Here is a 21,955-nt window from a genome sequence, read left to right on the forward strand (position 1 = left end):
AAAGAATACGTTTGTTTCTCTGATTTCTTGTATTTAAATTATAAAACTAATATTAAAATAAATTTATTCGAATATAGTTAACTGACATGCAGGTATATCTTTAAAATCATTTTAAAAACGATTTAATATCGGTTGATATGAAAATTGAATAGAGAATATTAATTATAATAGAATAAACAAAGAAAAAAAATCTAATTATAAAGATTAAAAATAAAGAGATGAAGATGGGGTGAACTCGACTGAGACTCACTCTTAATTTCCTTTGCCAAAGATAAATCACTTGATTGACTTCACTGTTGGTTTTGAGTGCTTGAGTTTATTGGATGTAAATTCAGGATATCATCAAATTTTCATGCATCCTAATGACGAGAAGAAGACATCATTCATCAATGACTAAGAAACATCTTGCGACAAAGCCATGCCACTTAGTCTTAAGAATGATGAAGCTACATATCAACATATAATAAACAAAGTTTTCAAGAATTAAATAAGCAAGAACATGGAAGCCTGTGTTGATGATATGTTGGTTAAAAGTATGACTTTTGAACAACATCTCTAAGATCTACAATAAATCTTCTTTGTATCCTTCAAAGTATGTCTTTGCCATAAAAAAAGGAAAGCTTTTAGGATTCTTGGTTAGAAGTAGGGGTATTGAGCTTAATCCTTAGAAAATCTAGACAACACTAAATATAACTCCTCCTCGGACAATGAACGATGTACAAAGACTAATTGGAAGAGTTGCCGCTCTCAACAGGTTCATCTCTCGCTTAGGTGAACATTTCATGAGAAAGCTAGGATATATGGGTTGGGAACTACATCTTTTCTTACTCCTCATATGTAAAGCATATATATTCCCAGCTATTTTAATGTCAATATTAGTGTTCGTTTCACCACTCTCTTGTTAAGTTCCACTTATTACCTCTACTTTAGATAATTCTTAAGCAATCTCTTCCTCCTAAGCTTTCTCCTTTTGAGATTCTTCCTTCTTCTCCTATGTAGAGGACGATGAGGGTTTTAAACCTTATTTCTTCTTGATCTTTAACTGTTTTAAAGAGTAGGGCTTGCTTATAAACAACATGGATAAATATCAGTATAACAACTATACATGTTGTACAAAATGAAAAGAAAATGACAAATTATCTCTCATGCCATATATATTTTCATCTATAGAATACCATTAAACTAACTAAAAGAGGTAGTATTTGATAATTATTAGCAAGATTTCTAAACACACTAGTCAAAAAAACAATATTATTTGCAATAGACAAACTACTTCTAAATTAGAGAACATTCATATTTTTTTTTTATTAGAGGATATATAAAACCATAATAATACACTGTGATCCAATCACTCCTTTAAATTTTTATTGCTAATGACCTGCCTTGAAAGATATCTTTCAAAGAATTTTATGTTCTTCTCTTGTAAAAGTCTAAAAGCATGCCATGCTTTTCTTTTCTTTTTTAGCTTTAAGAGGAACTAGACGGACTATAATAATATTTCATAGCGTATCTATATACACTAGGAAATCATTAATGTAGATGAAGTTAAAATCTTATCTTCTAAAGAGTGGTTTGTGCATTAAAGAACCAATCATGTTCCATATGGAGATTTCGGATAAATTGCAACTTTTAACCCAAATACATAGCACCAATAGAATGTGTGCTGCTTTTACTCTTTTTGAACGTGGTTAGTTCCATCACGTAGACTTTTCTCAGCGTATCCCACGTTAGTTCTTATCTTCTTATAAAATCAAGTGGCCAAAGGAATATATCAATAAAATATAAATTTCCACTTGCGAACTGCTCCCTTTGACTGCGTATTTTCCACTATCAAAATTCAAAATATTCAAATTTAAGATAAAATGATATAATTGTGATTATTTTTTGAAGTATTTTTTATTCAAAAATATATTAAAATAATAATTTTTATTTTTAAAAAATTATTTTTAATATTAGTTTATCAAAATGATCTGAAAACACAAAAAAAATATTAATTTAAAATAAATAAAAAAATAAAATAAAATATATATTTTTAAAACATAAAAATATACATATCTTTTCTTTTTGAACGCCTGATCATGGGTAACGAGTTTAATTTTTTCTTTTTTAATTATTACTATGATATAATGTTCTCCTCTCTAATTTTGAAATTTTCATTTCGTTGAAATTATTCTTATACACATACATGATCCTCATCCAGCTTTACATTTCACGGACCCATGAAATAAAAAAGCTGGATGGTGATCATGATCCTACAAGATGGATATAAATGGCATATGCTAAATGCTAAAGCTGTGTTTGTATTTGCTTTTTCATATCGTGTTATAAAAATATATTTATTTTTTTATTTTTTATTTTTTTATATTTTTAAATTATTTGAATGTATTGATTTTAAAATAATTTTTAAAAAATAAAAAAAAATACTATTTTAATATATTTTTAAATAAAAAATATTTTAAAAAACAATCCTTATTAAACTCTAACAACCCGTAATATTAGAAATATACGGCGAGCAATTCTAAAAGTGTAGCTTAATTAGTTAGGCTTTAAATTATTAATTCAAATAATATAAAATTATTAAAAATTTATATAATTATTAATTTTAAAAATTTAAAAAATAAATCGCGATGTATATAAACTCACCCGCACATAGTTAAAAAAAAAAAAAAAAAAAAAAAAAAAAACACATAGGACGAGCAAGTGGAATGATTTGACTGCAAATCGAAAATAGCTACTCCGTCAATTCTGGCTTTTTGAAATTTTCAACTTGACTATTTACAACTACAATAGTGACTCGGTGAGCTACATTAATAAAGAACCTCCCCACCCTACCCCCACCCCATATGGTGGCTGGTAAGGTTGGGGGTTCTGCACTTCCCCCACAAAAATATGATTTATTTTAATTAATAATTGATGGCGTACTTGATAACATGACAAAAGTTTTTTTTTAAGTGTTTTTTAGAAATATATTAAAATAATTATTATTTTTTTAATTTTATTTTAAATATTATTATATTAAAATAATTTAAAAATAAAAATAAAAAAACTAAAACTTTTTAAAGAACGGTTTGACCGCACTCCATAACACATTTTTAGTTTCATCTGTCCTCCATCTTTGTCCCTCTTCATTATTTCCCTACCTTGTGCTATGCGGCATAACAAAATTTATTAAGGATCTCAGTTCTTGAAATACCTCCCTTAATTGCATGGTTTTGAAACCTGGTTTTGCCTGGCATGTTGAATTGAAACCTGGCTAATTTAGTATTGAAACCGAACTGAGTTTTAAAAAGATAAAAAAGGCAAAATCCAGGGTGACTTAGCGAGTTGACCCGGTAAGATCTGGTAAAAAACTGGTTGCAACCCGTTGACTTTTGTTTTTTTACTAAAGCAACGTCGTTTTGATTTTTTTTTAAAAAAAAACCATACGAGCGACCTGGTCAAACCCAGAACCCGGGCTTTAGACCAGGCTGGCCACCAAGGTAGGTTTAAAAACTATACTGAATTGAGTTTGGGGATTTTTTATCAATTAAAATCATCAACAATGATATATCCTGCCTTTCTTTTCCTACACCAAGTAAAGCTGGGTGTCATAACCCAAATTTTGAATAAATAATGAAAAATGAATTGATAAAAATATATTTGAGAATGAGGTTAAAACAACATAAATTCAAAATTCAGAGATGAAATTATCAAATTTGAGAGTAAATTAATAAAAATTGAAGAATTAATAAATTTGAAAATTTAATTAAAATTGAGACTAATTTAATTAATGAAATCAGAAGAATTAATAAGTTTGCGGACTTAATTAAACTTTGATTTAATTAATTAAATAAATTCAGGGATTTAATTGAAATTAACCCAAGGGCACAATTAGAAATCAATTATTACTGATTAGGATCCCAATTGTTAAGTTTAAATTGTTTAGGGACCAAAGTGAAAAACAGATGCCCAGGGACACAACGACGCCGTTTTGGAAGCATTGTTCATTGTCTCCTTCATTTCGCACGGAGGAAGCTGGTTTAACAGGGAAATTCAGCAGATCATAGCCAGGGGAAGATTCAGCAGATCATAGACACTTATGCTCACGATGCCATTCCTGAAGCCACGATCTCTCGCCTCCACGATGCCCGCCATTTCTGGAGGCCGGGACACAAGAACTTCTCTGGCTTTATAAAAGCCAGAGAAAGGCCTCAGCAGGGGGGAGAAAAAAAAATAGAGACGAAAAGGGGGGAAAACAAAGGAAAGGAACGGACCAAGAGAGAGGGGACAGACACAGACGAACGAGCAGGAGGACATACAGAGAGAGAGAGAGACCGATAAAGACAGGGGACTGGACCGAGAGAGGAGGAACGAGAGGAGAAAAAGAACGGACGGTGAGAGAGTCAAGAGAACAAAGAAAAAAAATAGACAGAGAGACTATACAGAGAAGATAATAAAAAAGCAAGAACAGAGAGACTATACAGAAGGCCACAGGAGAACGAAACACACACAGAACAGGGGACAGACAGGAAGAAACCAAGCATGGAAAAGCAAGAACAAAGGAGAAGGGAAGAGAAAGGAGCTTAGCCGACGAATCTTCCATCACGTTTTCATCTTCAGAGCTACCAGGTAAGTAAGCTTCTATTGCCCTCCTTTTCATTTTAATTCAGCGGTTGCTGTTTACTTTGAATTTTAATTGACTTCCTACTATACATTCACTTAATTTCTTTATCTGCTAATGCACGCGTGAACTATTGCCCAGCCCGGTCACTACTTGGACCAGTAACCGGGCTGGTTGGGTCGGGACTGAGTTGGGCCCAACAAAAAAAATATAAAATATATGTACATAATAAATAAAAATATATAAAAATATATTGATTTATTCACTGACGTCAGAGTCGTAAACAAAAATATCAATTTAAAATTATTTTATTTTATTGTATTTCATTTAAATAAAAGATAAAAAAACACATGTGTATACACAGAAAATAATTTTTTTTATTTGTTTATTCACCAACGTTAGAGTTAGGACTAAAATAAATTATTTAAACTTATTTTGTTATTATAGCTATGTAATATTTACCAATGCCAGAGTTGGAAATATTTGTAGTTGAATACTTACTAGCGTCAGAGTTAGAAATATTACAAGTAAACCATCATAGCACAAACCAAATAAATGCTAGCAATTTATGACAAAACCAGCAATGCAGCCTGTCTCAGGCAGGATGTTTAAGGGGTGTTAATATCTTTCCTTTTGTTTAACCAGTCTCGTACTATAGAATCTCTGCTGACCAGTTGGGATTCCTAGTGACCATAATACTAAGTGGTAACTCCTTAAACAATATCATTCCCCATTAAAGAACAATATGCTAAAAATCTATTCTTTCCAAAGATTTAATTTTAAGAGCGCTGCGATGTTGGGTGCGACATTAGGTTTGTCTAATGATAACTGCTGTGGTTGTGGTTTGAAAAAAAATGTTTTTATAAAAAAAATACTTTTAGTTGAGGTTGGTTTAAAAAAATATTTGTTTAGTTAAAACTGTGGGTTAAATTGAGGTTGAACAAAAAGTAGTTTAATGTGTTTGATTAAAAAAATGCTTTTCAAATTGAGTTATATATATATATATATTGATGATTTTTAATTAAAATATTATAAATTTAACTAGTGTTATTATATCATGAAATAAATAATATTGATATCAAATATTTTTTATTATTCCATTAAAATATGTGCAATTTTATAAGGTATGAAATCTATCAAACAAGGACAATATTTTCCATGGTTTCTTAAGCGCGCAACAACATCAGGTAAAAATATTATCAAGAACAAATACAAAAATACAATTAAAAATAAAAATAAAAACTAATTTTTTTTAACTAGGTCAGACCCGGCAAGAACAAAATTGGGATTGCGATCAAATTCTGCAAATGCTACATCATCAAATGATCTCCTTTTAATTTTTCAAATAAAACACGATTAAAAATAAAAATAAAAACTGATTTTTTTTTAAACTAGGTCAAACCCGGTAGGAACAAAATTGGGATTGTGATCAAATTCTGCAAATGCTATATCATCAAACAATCTCCTTCTAATTTTTTGAATAAAACACAATTAAAAATAAAAATAAAATAAAAATAGATTTTTTTTTTATTTGGATCGGACCCAACAAGAACAAAATTGGGATTGTGATCAAATTCTGTAAATGCTACATCATCAACCGATCTCCTTTTAATATTTTGATTAAAACACAATTAAAAAAATAAAAACTGAATTTTTTTTAACCAGATCAAACACAATTCAATGCATTTAGCTTTGGACCGAACCCGGTTCAGCTAGAATAGTTGTTGTAATAGTGGAGAGGGACTCCACTGTTCACGTGAACAGTGGAGTTCACTCTCCACTGCGTCTGCAGGTTTGCGGAAAGCAGCAGAGAACTGCTTTCCGCAAACCTGCGGTTTTAACTAATTTTAATGTCACACATGAATAGTATATTGTGGTTCTTTCGTTAGTGGTTACGGTTTGCTTTAAAAGCAACCACAACCGCGTAAACCAACAACCACATGTCTTTTCTCTGCTAGTGCATAAGCTTTAATATCCAACACAAACCATTATAAATTTTGTCAAATTGAGGTGCCTTGTTATTTAGACCCGAACATGATTGCAATAATTTTTTTTAAATACTTTTTTAAAAATATATTTATTTTTAAAAAATATTAAATTAATTTTTTTAATATTTATGGATGATTTTAATTTATTTATGTTAAAAATAAAATATAAATTTTTAAAAAATTATTTTGAATTATTTTCAAATAATTTTTTTTATTGAAGGGTGAAATTTAAAAGAAAAATCAATTTAAAAAAAAAAAAAAAGAATGAGGATCGAATTAAAGAAAAAAAAATACTACACATTGGGATTGAAGGGTGAAACTGAATACAAATAAAACTTTCATAAAAAGTCAAGAATAAAAATTAAAAATAAAAATAATAAGAACTTAAGTTGAAATAACAGTAACAAACAGGACCGAACTGTAATTTTAAAGGAAAAAGAGAAAAAAAAGAAGCTCAATCGGTGACAAACCACCTCATCACTATCTACATGCACCACATCAACAAAAAAATGACACAACTACGTTTCTAATGATATAATTGAAGGGGAGTTTTGGTAATTGGGAGGCCCCAACAATGTTTTTGTTTTTGTTTTTGTTTTTTTATATATTCAAATACTAAATTGCTCTTTAACTAACCTAATAATAGGAAAAGACAAAAAAGCTCCCTTGAAGTCAATTTTAATTTATTAGGTTTCAATGATATTTTTGTTAGTTTTATCATGCATTTTAATTTTTATTTATTTTTAATATTTAATCAAATACTAAATTATCATTTAGCCAATAAAATAATAACAATAAAACCATTATGAAAATACCAAAAAGCAAAAAGAATGTATAAGAAGCTAATTTATTCTGTCCAACAGGCTGCGGCACACATTTATTTTTCTAGTGTTTACCTTTGGAATGTAACCATATCCATATGGATTGCTGGACCAAGAACTAACGCAGTTGCAGAAAATCTTTTGTGGTATATAGACTTCTGGTCTCTTCTGCAAATCCTGGTCTTCCTGCATTTGTACTTCCAAGTTAACTAAACCCCTTTGATAATCAAATCATGGCCTTTTGATGAAGCCATGCCGGGCCAAGTGGATATATGGCCCTAACAGGATTATAGCTGAAATAAGGACAAATTCAGACATAATAACACCACTCGTACGTAAGGCTACTGTTTGTAGTATGAGCACAAAGTTGGAGCTCAAAGCTTGGGAAATTCTTTTGGTATCAAATAAAACCCTTTTTCATAGCATCTTATGAACTGTCTTGTGTGAACTCCTCTCTTAATTAAATTGGAATAATCGTTGGTACGAATTTCATGTCACTAATATAGTAAATACTGCAAATTTGTGGTAATTGTGAAGCTGTTTCAAATTTCATTGGAGACCACGAGAGTCAAGGGAGGGTAGGGGTGGTGCAAGGTGGAGTTGGCAATCAAATGAGAAGTTATAGATGCTTCACCTTGTTACGTTTACTGAGATTTGTTTCTTTGGAAACCTGGGTTTTCTGTGCTTGCATTTTCTTGCTACGCTAAAAAAAATATATAATTTCCAGATTGATTGTAACAAATATTTTCTGGGTTCTGTATTGTTCGATCTGAAAAGGTTCTCTCTGTGTTCAGCGAAGTGAATGGACAAATGAGAAAAATATTTATGAGAGATGGAATCATGGGCGAAAAGAAACGGGATTTTAAAATTTTCTGCATCCATGAATAGAGCATTTATTGAAATTCATGTGATAGATTAGAACATATATATTGAGCACATCCCTACATGTGCTCATGTGCTCAGAGGCCTTTAATATTAGCTCTCTTATTCCACACCGCTATATATATATATATATATATATATATATATATTGGTGTGCAATACCTTAGTTTGTGACACTTAATATTATCACCGACTAGCTAGTAGCTACTAGCTAGGTTCATGGGCAGAATATGACCTTATAGTTGGTTCCAGTGGGGCAAGTAAACAAACTTGTAGGATCATCCTTGGGATAACTATAAGCATCTGGGCACCTCTCCTTGAAATACCTTGAGAAAGGAGTAGGACCACAGGTGCCTGAATTGCAACAATACTGGTCAGTTTTGAACACAGGGCATGGTCCATTGCACCCTCCTTGGACCTTCAAGTCCTTGGGGCACTGTCCAACGATATCTGCTGTGCATTTGATCACGCGGGTGCAACCTGCAGAGGCCGAGCTGAATTCCATAGGAACATTAAATCCATCAATGTTAGAGATATCAATGTAATCTTGGTTTGCATATTGGCCGATTGCGTATTCGGCTAGGGTGTTAGGGGGTGAACCATAGCCTTGGCATGCTAGGAGCCCATTGCAGTCACCAGTCTGGCAGCTGCCCCTTCCAGCACCATCAAATTTGCAATTGGTTCGAGCCCAAATGCGTGCATGTGTGGTGCCAGGGGCAGCACTAATGGTCCATTTCTGACCATTGTTGAGTTGCCTGCCACCCCCAGGCACAGCTGCAGCCCAAACCGTGTAGGGACATTTGTTTGTTATATCAAATGTGGCTGCATGGACAGAGGGGAAATGAAGGGCAGCAAAAAGGAAGGAAAAGATTGAGAGGGCTTTAAGGGAGCTCATTCTGGACTTCGACTGAAGGCAAGTTCTATAGGTTTTTTTGTTTTTGTGGCAGTGTGGGTGAGGAGATGCAGATGCAGATGCAGGGGGGAGTTTATATAGCAATTGGGTTGGCTATGGCTGCTTTCCACACTTCAATGTGATTGGGTGATTAATTTTAGTTTGCTGGAAAAATGAAGGGATGGTATTGATGGGCCTGCTTTGGCTTGAATTTATTACAATACAAGCAACGAGGTTGCATATACATGCCATGTGTCTCAACCCATCAACCAAGATATTTGAGGGTGATGAATTTTTAAAATTTTGAAAGCAAAATTAATACAAAATTCTATTTAATAATAATATTGATACTACTTGCTTATATAATTCGGTGATATTTTTAGATGTTGTCCTGCATTTTACAATATTAAGGACTAGCTAGAATTATACTATAACATGTCGAGTTCAAAACTACACCAAATATTGATAATTTCTTTACCTATATTGTCATGAATAAATCAATACATGCTTGTTTGCAAACTATTGTGGTATTTATAATATCGATGTTAAGTCTAATCATATTGTTGAACTACTTTGATTTAATAAAATTCATCTCAAACTCCACTAATAACAATAATCCTAGCTAGTTAATTTTGAAGTATTGATCTCTTGGCTAAGGAGGTATGTTTTCTTTTTATATTTTCTAGGTTAAAATCTTAAGATTAACATATTAAATAATTTATCAGGAAGGAGTTTAGTCTTCGTTAAATGCACAATCTAACCCGAATATACCTTTAATAATGAATAAGAAAACAACAATCCCAATTTGAGGATGGGTTGTGAATCGGATTCTTTGGAAAAGTGTCAATTTCAATTCTTAAAAAAAAAAAGATTTATTGCATTGGTATGCATCAATAGTCCAAAATTGGGTGAGTAAACTATCACCTAAAAGATTTTGTAAGGATAAAATGAATTAAAAGAAATGATTAATTAGCTTCTTATTTATTATATATATATATATATATATAACGTGGTTTGGTGCTTGTACTCTTTCTCTTTTTTATTGGAGCATACTACTCTTTTTTTCTTCGTATTAATTGAATCCATTGACTTCGCCAATAGTTCACACACGTGCCCCTACACATAGGCGGAGGCATGATAAAGGTAGGGTGGGGCTTTAGCCTAGGTTAAAATATTATAATATCTTTTAACTAGTTTTATGTAAAAAAAATTATTTTAATTGAAAGTGTTTTCTGTTAACTAAAAAGTGTTTTTTATTGACCAACTTTTTTAATGACAAACAAATACAAAAAAATTTAAAAAATAGTTTCATAAAAACTACTTTCCAGAAAATAAACGCAACTCTCATTTGGTTCTTGTACTTTTTCTCCTTTTTTTTATTGGGGCATACTATTTTTTTTTTTTTTTTTTCATATTAATTGAATTCAATATTTGCTCTTGGCATCTTTTATTAGAGAATGACTTTTTTTATTTTTAAAATAAAAACAATTAAAGAAATAAGATAATAAAATATAAACACATGAAAACCAATTTATTTTAACTTAAATAAGATCATTGATTTATTTCTCTTAATTAATTAAAATTTTTTAATCTGAAACAGAAAAGTTTTAAAAATAGAAGAGTTACTGTGGATTGAAAAAAAAGGGCGGTCGAGCCGTCTCGGCTTCTTATGCGTAGAAAATTCTTCAAAGGCTGCGACGATAATACGTGGGTACCAATAAAGGTGAAGGGTGCCTAATCAATGAGTGTTGAAGGAAAGCAATTTTCTGTCAGTGCTGCCAAATCTCGACGACTTGAGACTGGGAAGAAAAGTCTACAGAAATATCAGCAAGGGTAATTCTGGCATCAACAATTACTTATTGCCATCTACAATTAATTTAAGCATCCATATAACTAGTTTAATATCCTCCACTGCGTTTTGCGTGAAAGGCATGCACCTTTTAGACCAAAATAACTTCGACGTGAATTTCATATCGGTCGTGCGGTCTCCCCATTTCTTAAATTTTGATAATCTCTTTTAGAATTTTGTTTTTCTTTTATGAATTTCACCTATTAGTCATTAAATGGAAAACAAAAGTACCCAATCGAAAAAGGTAAGGACACAAATGAAAAAGAAAAAGAAAAAGAGTTAAGGTGGCTCATTATTCATTCGAACAAAATTTACATCTCGTTTTAGTTATATACTAGATAGATAGCTCGTGTTATGCCCGTCAATATAAATTTTTACTAGCACATAAATTTTTTTTTAGGTTATGGTAGTATTCTCAAAGAAGCAATACAAACTTAAGACATAGTTCATTTACTTAATTGAATTTAATAAGCCCAATTAATTTAATAATATAATTAAAAAAATATTTATAATAAATAGAGTGCACAAAAAAACAACAACAATTAATTAGAGAAAATAACCTTTCAATATCATACTAAAAAGAGAAGAAAGAAAAGTTCATTAAAAACTCACTATTGCTTTATGGGGAACACTGCTCCACTGCTAAAAAAACGCTTATTGAGATGGTTTTAACGCCATGCAGACCAAATGAGATCACCAGTGTTATTACATCAACAACTCGGAAAGCAAACTAAACAAAATATCTTGAAATGAACATCTCTTTTTATATTTAATAAATTAATTTAATTTAATTCAAAAATAAAATAAAGTTTTTTTTTTAAAAAAACTAAATTTAACAAAGAATGATAAATTAAAAGATCTGAAATAACCTGGTTCATTTCAAAAATTAGTAAAAAAATCTTATAGAAATCAAATAAAAAAAATAACAAAGCTCAATCTACAATTAAATAATTATTGAAAAGATGAAAATGAAAATTTTTGTAAACTTGTATACTACACCTAGTGCCAAACCCAGAAAGCCTCTGCTGAAATGTATTTGTATTGATGCATGTAAACTCAATTTACTTGAGAATTCAAATAAATTATACTTATATATTTTTTTCATCCAATATTTCTTAATAAAAATATACTAATAAAATCCTATTTCACATATCTGAATCCTGAATTTGTGTGGGCGTGTAGAAGGGAAGTTTTAGTGCTTAAAAAAATTTCCAATAATCGAGGGAAGAAGAAAAAATGCACTGAGAATTGTCTTGGAGACATCAAATTAATGTAGCTCAAGGAAAATTCTTCCGAGCAAGAACAAAACGGAAACCCACAGACTTTTTTAATAGACAGGACGGCCTTGAATATGCAAATTAATGTAGAAAGTCGCTCTTCACCTCCATCGTAGTTTTTGCCTAGCAAATGCAAATACGAATGCCAAACTGGGCATTTTCGTTTTGGAGCTTGACGGGGCAAATATTCCAGGAAGGGATTGTTTGTTATTGTGGCATAACTATATTTTTAATTAATTTTTTTAATGTTTTTTTTTATCATTTTATGTTAAAAATAAATATAAAAAATATTGTTTTGATATATTTTTAAATAAAAAATACTCTAAAAAAACAATATTTACTATATTATTAAATAGACTCTAAGTATCATATAGCGCATGACACACTTGATTCCACACCTTATTATTCAACCAATAAAAGAAATAGAGTAATTTTTTGGGATAAATTTATAGCTCGGCTAACAGTCATATACTTCTCGCCCAGGTATTTATCAAATTCAAACCTCTTATTTATAACAAAAAAATATATAAATATATTTTCACTATATATATATATATATAACGGTGTTGCTGATGATTTGTTATTCTTACTCATATTAGATAGGATAAGACCTTTTGTTGTTTTTGATTTTTTTTTGAAACGTTGGTTATCCGTGTTTCTAAATGGTTTCAAATGTGTCTGATATTACGTATGATTGTATTTGATTTAAAAATAATATTAAATTGATGGTTTTTAGTATTTTTATTAACAAAAATAAATAAAAATTGATTTTAATATATTTTCAAAAAAATATATTTTTTAAAAAGACCTGCACTATAATACTAAATTTCAATTTAAAAATTATAAATCCTCATAAGTAATGAACATTTGATCACTTTGGATGGGTTTTGCTTCTTTCTCCTTTTAAAGCAGACATGCTCTATCTATTCTTCTAACTTCAATTTTGGATTTGAGATTGTAGATCCTCAAAATTTCATCCTAGCTAAAAAAATCTATATTTACCCTCAATTCTTATATTCACAAATTTGTATTTCAAAAAGAAAAGTTTCCACAAATCTGTTGAATCTTTTATATTAAAATAGTGTCCCTATCTGTTTTTTTATATATAGTAATTGCAAAAATCAAAAGCTGTGATACATCCATTTCCATGTGTTCTATGCATTTCTGCATTCATTAGTAAAGAAGAAAAATAAATAAATCTCAAATTAAAAGGGAGATCTTTGGCCCTTGAGTTTGCAGAGTGTGTCATAGAAGAGTAAAACTTGCAAATGTTTTCCCTTTTGTTTTGAGAATCACCAACGAAATCTGGAAGTGAATGCTGGGGGATGCAGAGTAATGAAAGGGAAACTTTGTATCCTGTGTTAATAGATGTTTTTTGTTTTCACGTTTAACAAGCTGTGTACCTGTGCTAACATGTGCGCCGTTTTTTTTTTTTTCATGAAAAAAATATTTAGATGTTGTAAACACGTTTTTTTTTTTTAAAAAATATGTGATTTAAGTTATATACATGATTAAATTAAATAAATTGATTTTTATTTTAATTAAACATTAAAAAATAAATAATGACAACAAATGAATCAAATTAAAAAAAATGATTAAGATAATCTGGATAAAAAAAAATTATTTCAAAAGGGAACAACAATATATCTTATTTACAGCTCATTAAATATAAAAAGAGTAAAATTGAGTAAAATAGAAACTAAAAAAATCAATCCAAGGCAATACTAGTTAACATGACAAACTTGCAACCCCAATAATGAAAATTGAGCTAACCCGAGTTATCCTGTCAAATGTGAGGCTTAGATAATGAGATTGGAATAACCTAATAGAAAAACAAAAACAAAAAAAACCACTAAGCTCACTTAAAAAAAAGCAAATATCAACCCGCATTAACTTTTTAAACTCGTGACTTGGTTCATCAAACCAGAAGCATCCTATTTAGAAAAACTATGAAATTCAATTCTCAATTAATCAAATATTGAATGATGATATTGAAAAAATAATTTTGATAATACAATTTTTTTTTAAATAGCAACTAAAAGAATGAGGATCAAAATTCAAATACAAATAAATTTTATCTATCCAAGACCAAGGACCATATTGAAAAAGTTTAATGATCAATTAAAGGTTAAATTGCATAAATCCAAGACTAAAAAGCAAATTAAAAAAGAAGTTAAAATTAGGGGCTGATTTTGAAATTCAATAGGGGCAAAATTGAATTAAATCAAAAGTTTGAAATCAATTAGGAGTAAATTAAAGTAAATCAAAAGTTAAAGAATCAAATTAAATTTTGGTCAAAATCCCTAATTCAAGGTCGAAACCACAATGTTTTGTAATAGTAAAAAAATGGAACTACACGACATGTTGTTTGGTTATTATTTATTTTTCTTTTCTTTTGATTTGAAAAAAATTATTTGAGTGGCTATTTTTTATGAACATTTAATGCTAAATACTAAGACAGTGTTAGGAATTACGTTTTAAATAATATATCATGATATGTCAACTTGACTATATACAACTACAATAGTGACTTTGGTGAACTCCATTAATAAAGAACCTCCCCACCCCGATGAGGGTGGGGGTTCTGCACCCCCCCCCCCCTACATAAATATGATTTATTTTAATTAATAACCTTCGATTTTAATATTTTAATTTGTTTTCATGAAGAACATAGTAAAAAGTTTTTTTTAATTTTTTTGAAAATATATTAAAATAACATATATTTTTTATTTTTTAAAAAAAATATTTTTAAAATTAACATATCAATTCAAAAATATATAAAAATTAATTTAAAATAAAAAAATTAAAACGCCTTTAATTTCATCTCTCCTCCATCTTTTTCCCACTTCATTATTTCCCTATGTTGTGCTATGCGGCATAATAAAATTTATTAAGGATCTCAGTTCTTGCAATACCTCCCTTAATTTGGGGATTTCATCGATTGAAACCGTCGGCAATGATATATCCTGCCTTTCTATTCCCCCACCAGGTAAAATTGGGTTTGTCTGATGCTTATTTAGATTCGGTCTTTTCTCTACCAGTGCATAAGCTTTAATATCCAACGCAAACCATTACGAATTTTGCCAAATTGAGGTGCCTTGTTATTTAGACGTCTTAGAGGGCAATAATTTCTGTTTTTACATATTTTTAAAAATATTTTTAATTAATTTTTTTAATATTTATAGATGATTTTGATGTATTTATATTAAAAATAAAAAAAAATTATTTAAAATTATTTTCAAATGAATTGTTTTTTAAAAAAACCACCATGCATTGCAATAACAAAATATACACTAATTATAACAGGAAAGAAGCAAAAAATCAGTAATAATCGGTCTATTCTGTGTAGATATCAGATTACAACCAAGAACAATAGCATGATGTGAAGAGTATATTATGCTATGAGTTCTATATTTGCTTATTCATCGATGGAACTTAACATGGGAATAACCATACAAGATGCGGTACCACCAGGGCAAGTGAAAGTGCTGGTTTGGTCATCTTGCGGATAGCTATAAGCATCAGGACACCTATCTTTGAAGAACCTGGAGAAATTATTTGAGCCACAACTACCAGGCCCATTAGTGCAGCAATATTCATTGGTCTTATAAGCCATACATGGGTTGTTGCACTTGCACCCTCACGTAGCCCGCAACTCATTAGGGCACTCACTATTAACATTGGCGGCACACCGGATTCCTCGGCAGGCACCGGAGGTTAGGCTAAAGTCCATTGGGATGTTACAAGTGAGATATCAAGAAAGTTCAAGTTGTTGGGCTGGTTTAGTGCAAATCCGGCCTAGGTATTCGGTGGAGAGCCGTAGCCTTGGCATCCTAGCGTTCTATTGCGAGCCATGGTGGTGCCAGGTGCGACATCAAGGTTCCATGTCGGCCGCCACCGGGTGAAGCGGCAGCCCAGTTAAGGTAGGTGCATTGGTTTACAATATCAAAGGTGGCTGCATGAGCTAAGGCGAATAACAGGCCAAGGAAGAGAATTGGAAGGGAATTGATGTGGGCTCATTCTGGGTTTAAGTAGCCTTACGAGCACTTTGTATTGGCTTGAATTTCTATGTTCCTAGTGCATATTGTGTGCAGTATTTATTTATGGAGCCTGATGAAATGCCCATTTGGCATTGAGGTTGAACCTGCTTTTCAAAAAAATTTCATTTTTTTTTTTTTGCTAAAATTGAGTGCAGTTTATATTTTTTGGATCGTTTTGATGTGCTGATATCAAAAATAATTTTTAAAAAATAAAAAAACATTATTGGCATGCTTTTCGGCACGAAAAGCTATTTGAAAAGCAACCACTACCACACTCCCAAACACCCTAGAAGTCCCAAACAAGTAGCCTACCAACAAGGTTTTTAGTAGTTGTTTCATAATAGGAATCCAATTACATATAGGAAACAAATCAATCTTGTATATTAATATAGGAAAGAATATATTCCGTCTCTTAGGAGGAGATTGTTGCCTATTTGAATTGTAACAGTGCCTATATATATATTTCCTCCTTGGCAGAAAAGAATAATACGAATGAAAGATTACATTCTGCAGAGACCATTGTCTTTCTACATGGTATCAGAGCGAAAGTTGTAGAATTGCAGAATTGCTCAAAACACGAATCTCATACTCTGTTAGTTTTTTTTTTCTCTTTGTTATTCGTTAAAAGCCAAATACTCATAAAATAATACATGGCTAATCCCACCAGTATTATTCCAGTTCCACCAAATAACACACCAATTATCATCCACCAAGACAACTCTGCATTCCCTACAGGTATCATCTTGAATGAAACTAATTATCCATTATGGTCTCAACTTATGGAGATGCGCATTGGCACTCGTAACAAAACCGGATATCTTACTGGCGAAACGAAGAAACCCAACCACGAAGATCCCACGTTTACAACATGGATCACTGAAAATCAGAAAGTGAAAAGCTGGCTTATTGATTCAATGAGTCCTTTACTCATGCAACGGTTTATTCGTCTCCCTACAGCCAAGGAAATATGGGAGGCTGTATCGAAAACCTTTTATGATGGATCAGACGAGACCTGCCTCTTTGAATTAAATCAAAAGTCCTTCTCTATTAAGCAAGATGGTAGATCATTGTCAGCATACTACAATGACCTTATTGCTCTCTTTCAAGAAATTGATCACAGAACTGCTTCTCAAGAAGAAACAGTTGAAGGAGTAGTCCAACTACATTCAACAATAACTCGACTACGAGTTCATATATTTCTAAGTGGACTTGATTCTGATTTTGACCAAGTTCGTGGAGAAATATTGCGAAAATACCCAAAGTTGGACTTGGAAAGTTCATACGCATATATGAGGAGAGAACTTCAACAAAGACAGACTATGGGGAGTTCTCGCTCAATTCCTGAGCACTTTGCCATGATAGCAAATCAAACTCGACAAGGGCTGTCATTTGGAAAGAATCGCAATAATCAAACCGCTGGAAGGCGTACAAATTTTATATATGGACATTGTGGTGAATCAGGCCACTCAAAACAAAGATGTTACGAGATCATTGGCTATCCGGAGTGGTGGGATTTTTCAAAAAAACCAAGAAAGAAGTTTGCAGGGAAAGCTATGGTGACAACAGCTACCAATGAAGTTCAACCTACGGTTGAAGACAAATCACAACCTACAGCTAATGTAGCTCACCCAGGTATAGGTGGTAAGGCAAATGTATTCTCTGCTACTTCTAAGGATAATACTTGGATTATTGATACAGGTGCATCGGATCATATGATTAGAGACACCAGTCAGTTACAATCCCTTAATTCGTCTACACACTCCTTTATCTCTACAGCTAATGGCAGTACCTCTCCTACTGCTGGAGAAGGATATGTCATCCTGTCCAAAACTCTTACATTAAAATCAGTCCTCGTTGTCCCCTCTCTTGAATATAACCTTTTGTCAGTCGGCCAAATTACTTCTGCACTTAATTGTACTGTAACTTTTTGGCCTTCATTTTGTGTTTTTCAGGACATTCTGACCCGGAAGATTCTTGGTTATGGTGTTAAAAGAGGCAAACTCTATTACTTGGAACTTACAGAGACTAGAGGACATAAATTTAGTCATGCATATCAGGCTAGGAGTTTGGATACAGATCGCGAAACTATATGGTTATGGCATCGCCGATTGGGACATTTGTCTTTTGGATATCTTAGAAAATTACAGCCACATCTTTTCAAAGTAGTCAATGATTCAGAATTTGATTGCAATGTTTGTGAAATGGCCAAAAGCCACCGTATTTCATATTTACCAAGTTTGAATAAAAGTTCAGAACCTTTTGTTGTTGTACATTCTGATGTATGGGGCTCTGCAAAAATCCTTTCCATTTTTAAAGCCAGTTACTTTGTCACGTTTATAGACGAATGTACGAGAATGACTTGGATATCATTACTGCAGAGAAAGAGTGATGTTTTTACAGCTTTTCAGGAATTTCATAGCATGGTGGGAACTCAGTATCAGAAACAGGTTCGTAGTTGGCAAACTGATAATGCCATGGAATTTCTAGATACTTCTGTTCAAAAGTATCTACACCACTATGGCATTCGCCATCAAACTTCTTGCACTTATACTCCACAGCAGAATGGATTGGCGGAAAGAAAGAATAGACAAATACTAGAGGTGGTTCGGGCTTCTCTCTTTGGCATGCACATGCCCCGGTTCTATTGGGGAGAAGCTGTGAAATCAGCAATTTATCTACTCAATAGGACACCCTCCAGAGTGATAGATTTTCAGACACCTCTACAACGACTGCAGTCCATACTGTCCATTCCACATCTCCCGAATCTTGAACCCAGAATTTTTGGTTGCACAACTTATGTCCACATTCCAAAAGTTTTGCGAACTAAACTTGATCCATGTGCCAAACGGTGTGTGTTTGTTGGCTATTCAGATTTACAGAAAGGCTACAGATGTTATGATCCGAAAAATAAAAAGCTACACGTAACCATGGATGTATCCTTCCGTGAATCTAAACCATATTACTCTACAGGACTTCCAACCACTACTCTTCAGGGGGAGAAGTTTAGTCAGGAAAATGTGTTACCAGAGGGTGGCAATGATGCAGGCAATAATGAGTTCTTAGAACTAGAAGAAATCACTGAGAGGCTTAGCAACAGTAGTACACATGAGGAGTTACCAGAGGGGACAGATGATGTTTCAGAACTAGAAGCAGTAACTGAAACGCTTGGAAGAAGCTACACTCGTGAGGAGTCATAGATAAATATTGAGTTGCCTTTGTTAACACTATTACCTGATGAATCCACTCAGAATGTTGAACCTCAAGTACTCTTAAATCCCATATCTAATGAGTCCAATGTTATTTCTGATAAAACTCTTGTCCCTCTTGAAAGTTTAGTTCCAAGATATTCACAAAGAGCAAATAAAGGTATCCCAAAGAAACAATATGAACCTGATCCTAGCGTCACTGTTAAATATCCAATCAATAATTATGTCTCTACCCATAGGCTATCTGAATCATATGCACTTACCCTGAATCAATTATCCAATGTCTCCATTCCTAGTAGCATGCAGGAAGCTTTGACAGAACCTAATTGGGCCACGACTATAAATGAAAGCTTTGTAAAGGAATTCTACGTGGGAACTTGTCTCACTACCTGAAGGAAAGAGAACAATTGGTTGTCGATGGGTATTCACTGTGAAACTCAAAGCAGATGGCAGCATTGACAGATATAAAGCACGGTTGGTTGCGAAGGGGTATACACATAAATATGAGGTGGATTACCAAGAGACTTTTGCACCCGTGGCTAAGCTTGACACAATACGCATTCTTCTATCCTTAGCAGTAAATCGGGAGTGGCCATTGAAACAGTTTGACGTGAAGAATGCGTTCCTCAACGGAGACTTAGATGAAGAAGTGTACATGGATTTACCACCAGGTGTAAAGTGCAGTGTTTTAAATCAAGACAAAGTGTGTAAATTAAAGAAATCGTTATACGGCCTGAAACAATCTCCTAGAGCCTGGTTTGGGAGGTTCTTCTATGCAATGCAGACATTCAGTTATAAGCAAAGTGATGTTGATCATACTTTGTTTATAAAACACAAATGAGGGAAGGTGACAGTTTTAATTGTGTATGTTGATGATATAGTATTGACAGGTGACGATCTTGGTGAAATGCAGCTGTTACAGGAATATTTAGCTACTAAATTCGAAATGAAGAGCCTTGGACAACTTAAGTATTTTTTAGGAATTGAAGTAGCAAGATCAGCTCAAGGAATTTCGTTGTCATAATGAAAATATGTGATAGATCTATTGACAGAAACTGGAATGCTTGCTTGCAAACCCGCATCAACACCTATGGAAATTAATCACAAGCTCGGAATTTTTCCCTAACAAGTTCCAACAGATATTGGCCGCTATCAACGATTAGCTGACAGGTTAATTTATTTAACACATACAAGACCAGATATCGCTTATGCTGTCAGCGTTGTAAGTCAATTTATGCACGCTCCCAGTAAAGAACATATGGATGCGGTGAACCGCATCTTGCGATATTTGAAGGGTGCTCCAGGAAAAAGATTATTATTCTAAAAAACCGGTGTTTCTAGCATTATGGGATATACAGATGTTGATTGGGCAGGAGATCAAACAACTCAAAAATCTACGTCTGGGTATTTCACCTTCGTGGAGGGTAACCTCGTTACCTGGCGAAGTAAGAAGCAAAAAGTTGTTGCAAGATCAAGTGCAGAAGCTGAATTTCGAGGCATAGCTCATGGTGTATGCAAATTATTATGGATCAAACGTGTCCTAACAGATTTGGGGGCACAATACACATATCCTATGAGTCTACATTGTGATAATAAGGCAGCTATCGCAATTGCACAAAATCCTGTCCAACATGATCGCACAAAACATGTTGAAATTGATCGTCACTTCATCAAGGAAAAGTTAGATCAGAACCTCATCAAATTTCCATTTGTTCGATCAGAACATCAGTTAGCCGATATACTTACAAAAGCAGTTTCAGAAAAGGCATTTCATGGAATAATTGACAAGTTGGGCATGATCGATATTTATGCCCCAACTTGAGGGGGAGTGTTGGCATGAGAAGTCTATTACGAATATAGTAGTTGTTTCATAATAGGAATCCAATTACATATAGGAAACAAATCAATCTTGTATATTAATATATGAAAGAATATATTCCGTCTCTTAGGAGGAGATTGTTGCCTATTTGAATTGTAACAGTGCCTATATATATATTTCCTCCTTGGCAGAGAAGAATAATACGAATGAAAGATTGCATTCTGCAGAGACCATTGTCTTTCTACAAAAAGCAACCACTACCACACTCCCAAACACCCTAGAAGTCCCAAACAAGTAGCCTACCAACAAGGTTTTTAATTAATTAGTTGAAGCAATTTTATTTATTTTTTCTAGCCTAGATAGTTTATACTTAGTACTTGCTAAATTAATATGGTTTGTGATTAGTACTTGTAAAAGATCTTTTTTGATAGAAATAGAAAATCCCCAATACTTAAATAATTATTAGAACCTGCAAAAGATTTTTTTTTTGATAGAAATAGAGAATCTCCAATACTTAAATAATTATCTTTTTAGAGAAATAAAATACAATAATATTCTAGAAAGAGATGCTCTGAAAAATA

At 32.3% G+C, this 21,955-nt stretch overlaps 1 protein-coding gene and 1 pseudogene across 1 annotated transcript; both read right to left on the reverse strand.

The window, feature by feature from the left end:
- Positions 1–8,212: 8,212 nt before the first annotated feature.
- LOC118033664 (protein P21) lies at positions 8,213–9,252 on the reverse strand. The gene has a single exon (XM_035038737.2). The coding sequence runs from the start codon at positions 9,184–9,186 to the stop codon at positions 8,509–8,511; it is 678 nt and encodes a 225-aa protein (XP_034894628.1). The 5' UTR covers positions 9,187–9,252; the 3' UTR covers positions 8,213–8,508.
- Positions 9,253–15,727: 6,475 nt separating this feature from the next.
- LOC118033874 (thaumatin-like protein) lies at positions 15,728–16,869 on the reverse strand (annotated as a pseudogene).
- Positions 16,870–21,955: the final 5,086 nt, after the last annotated feature.

This window comes from Populus alba, chromosome 1 (genome assembly GCF_005239225.2).
Source record: "Populus alba chromosome 1, ASM523922v2, whole genome shotgun sequence".
Classification (NCBI taxonomy): Eukaryota; Viridiplantae; Streptophyta; class Magnoliopsida; order Malpighiales; family Salicaceae; genus Populus; species Populus alba.

Coding starts and splice junctions, on each gene's coding strand:
- LOC118033664 (XM_035038737.2), bottom strand. CDS start 9,186: ATGAGCTCCCTTAAAGCCCTCTCAATCTTTTCCTTCCTTTTTGCTGCC.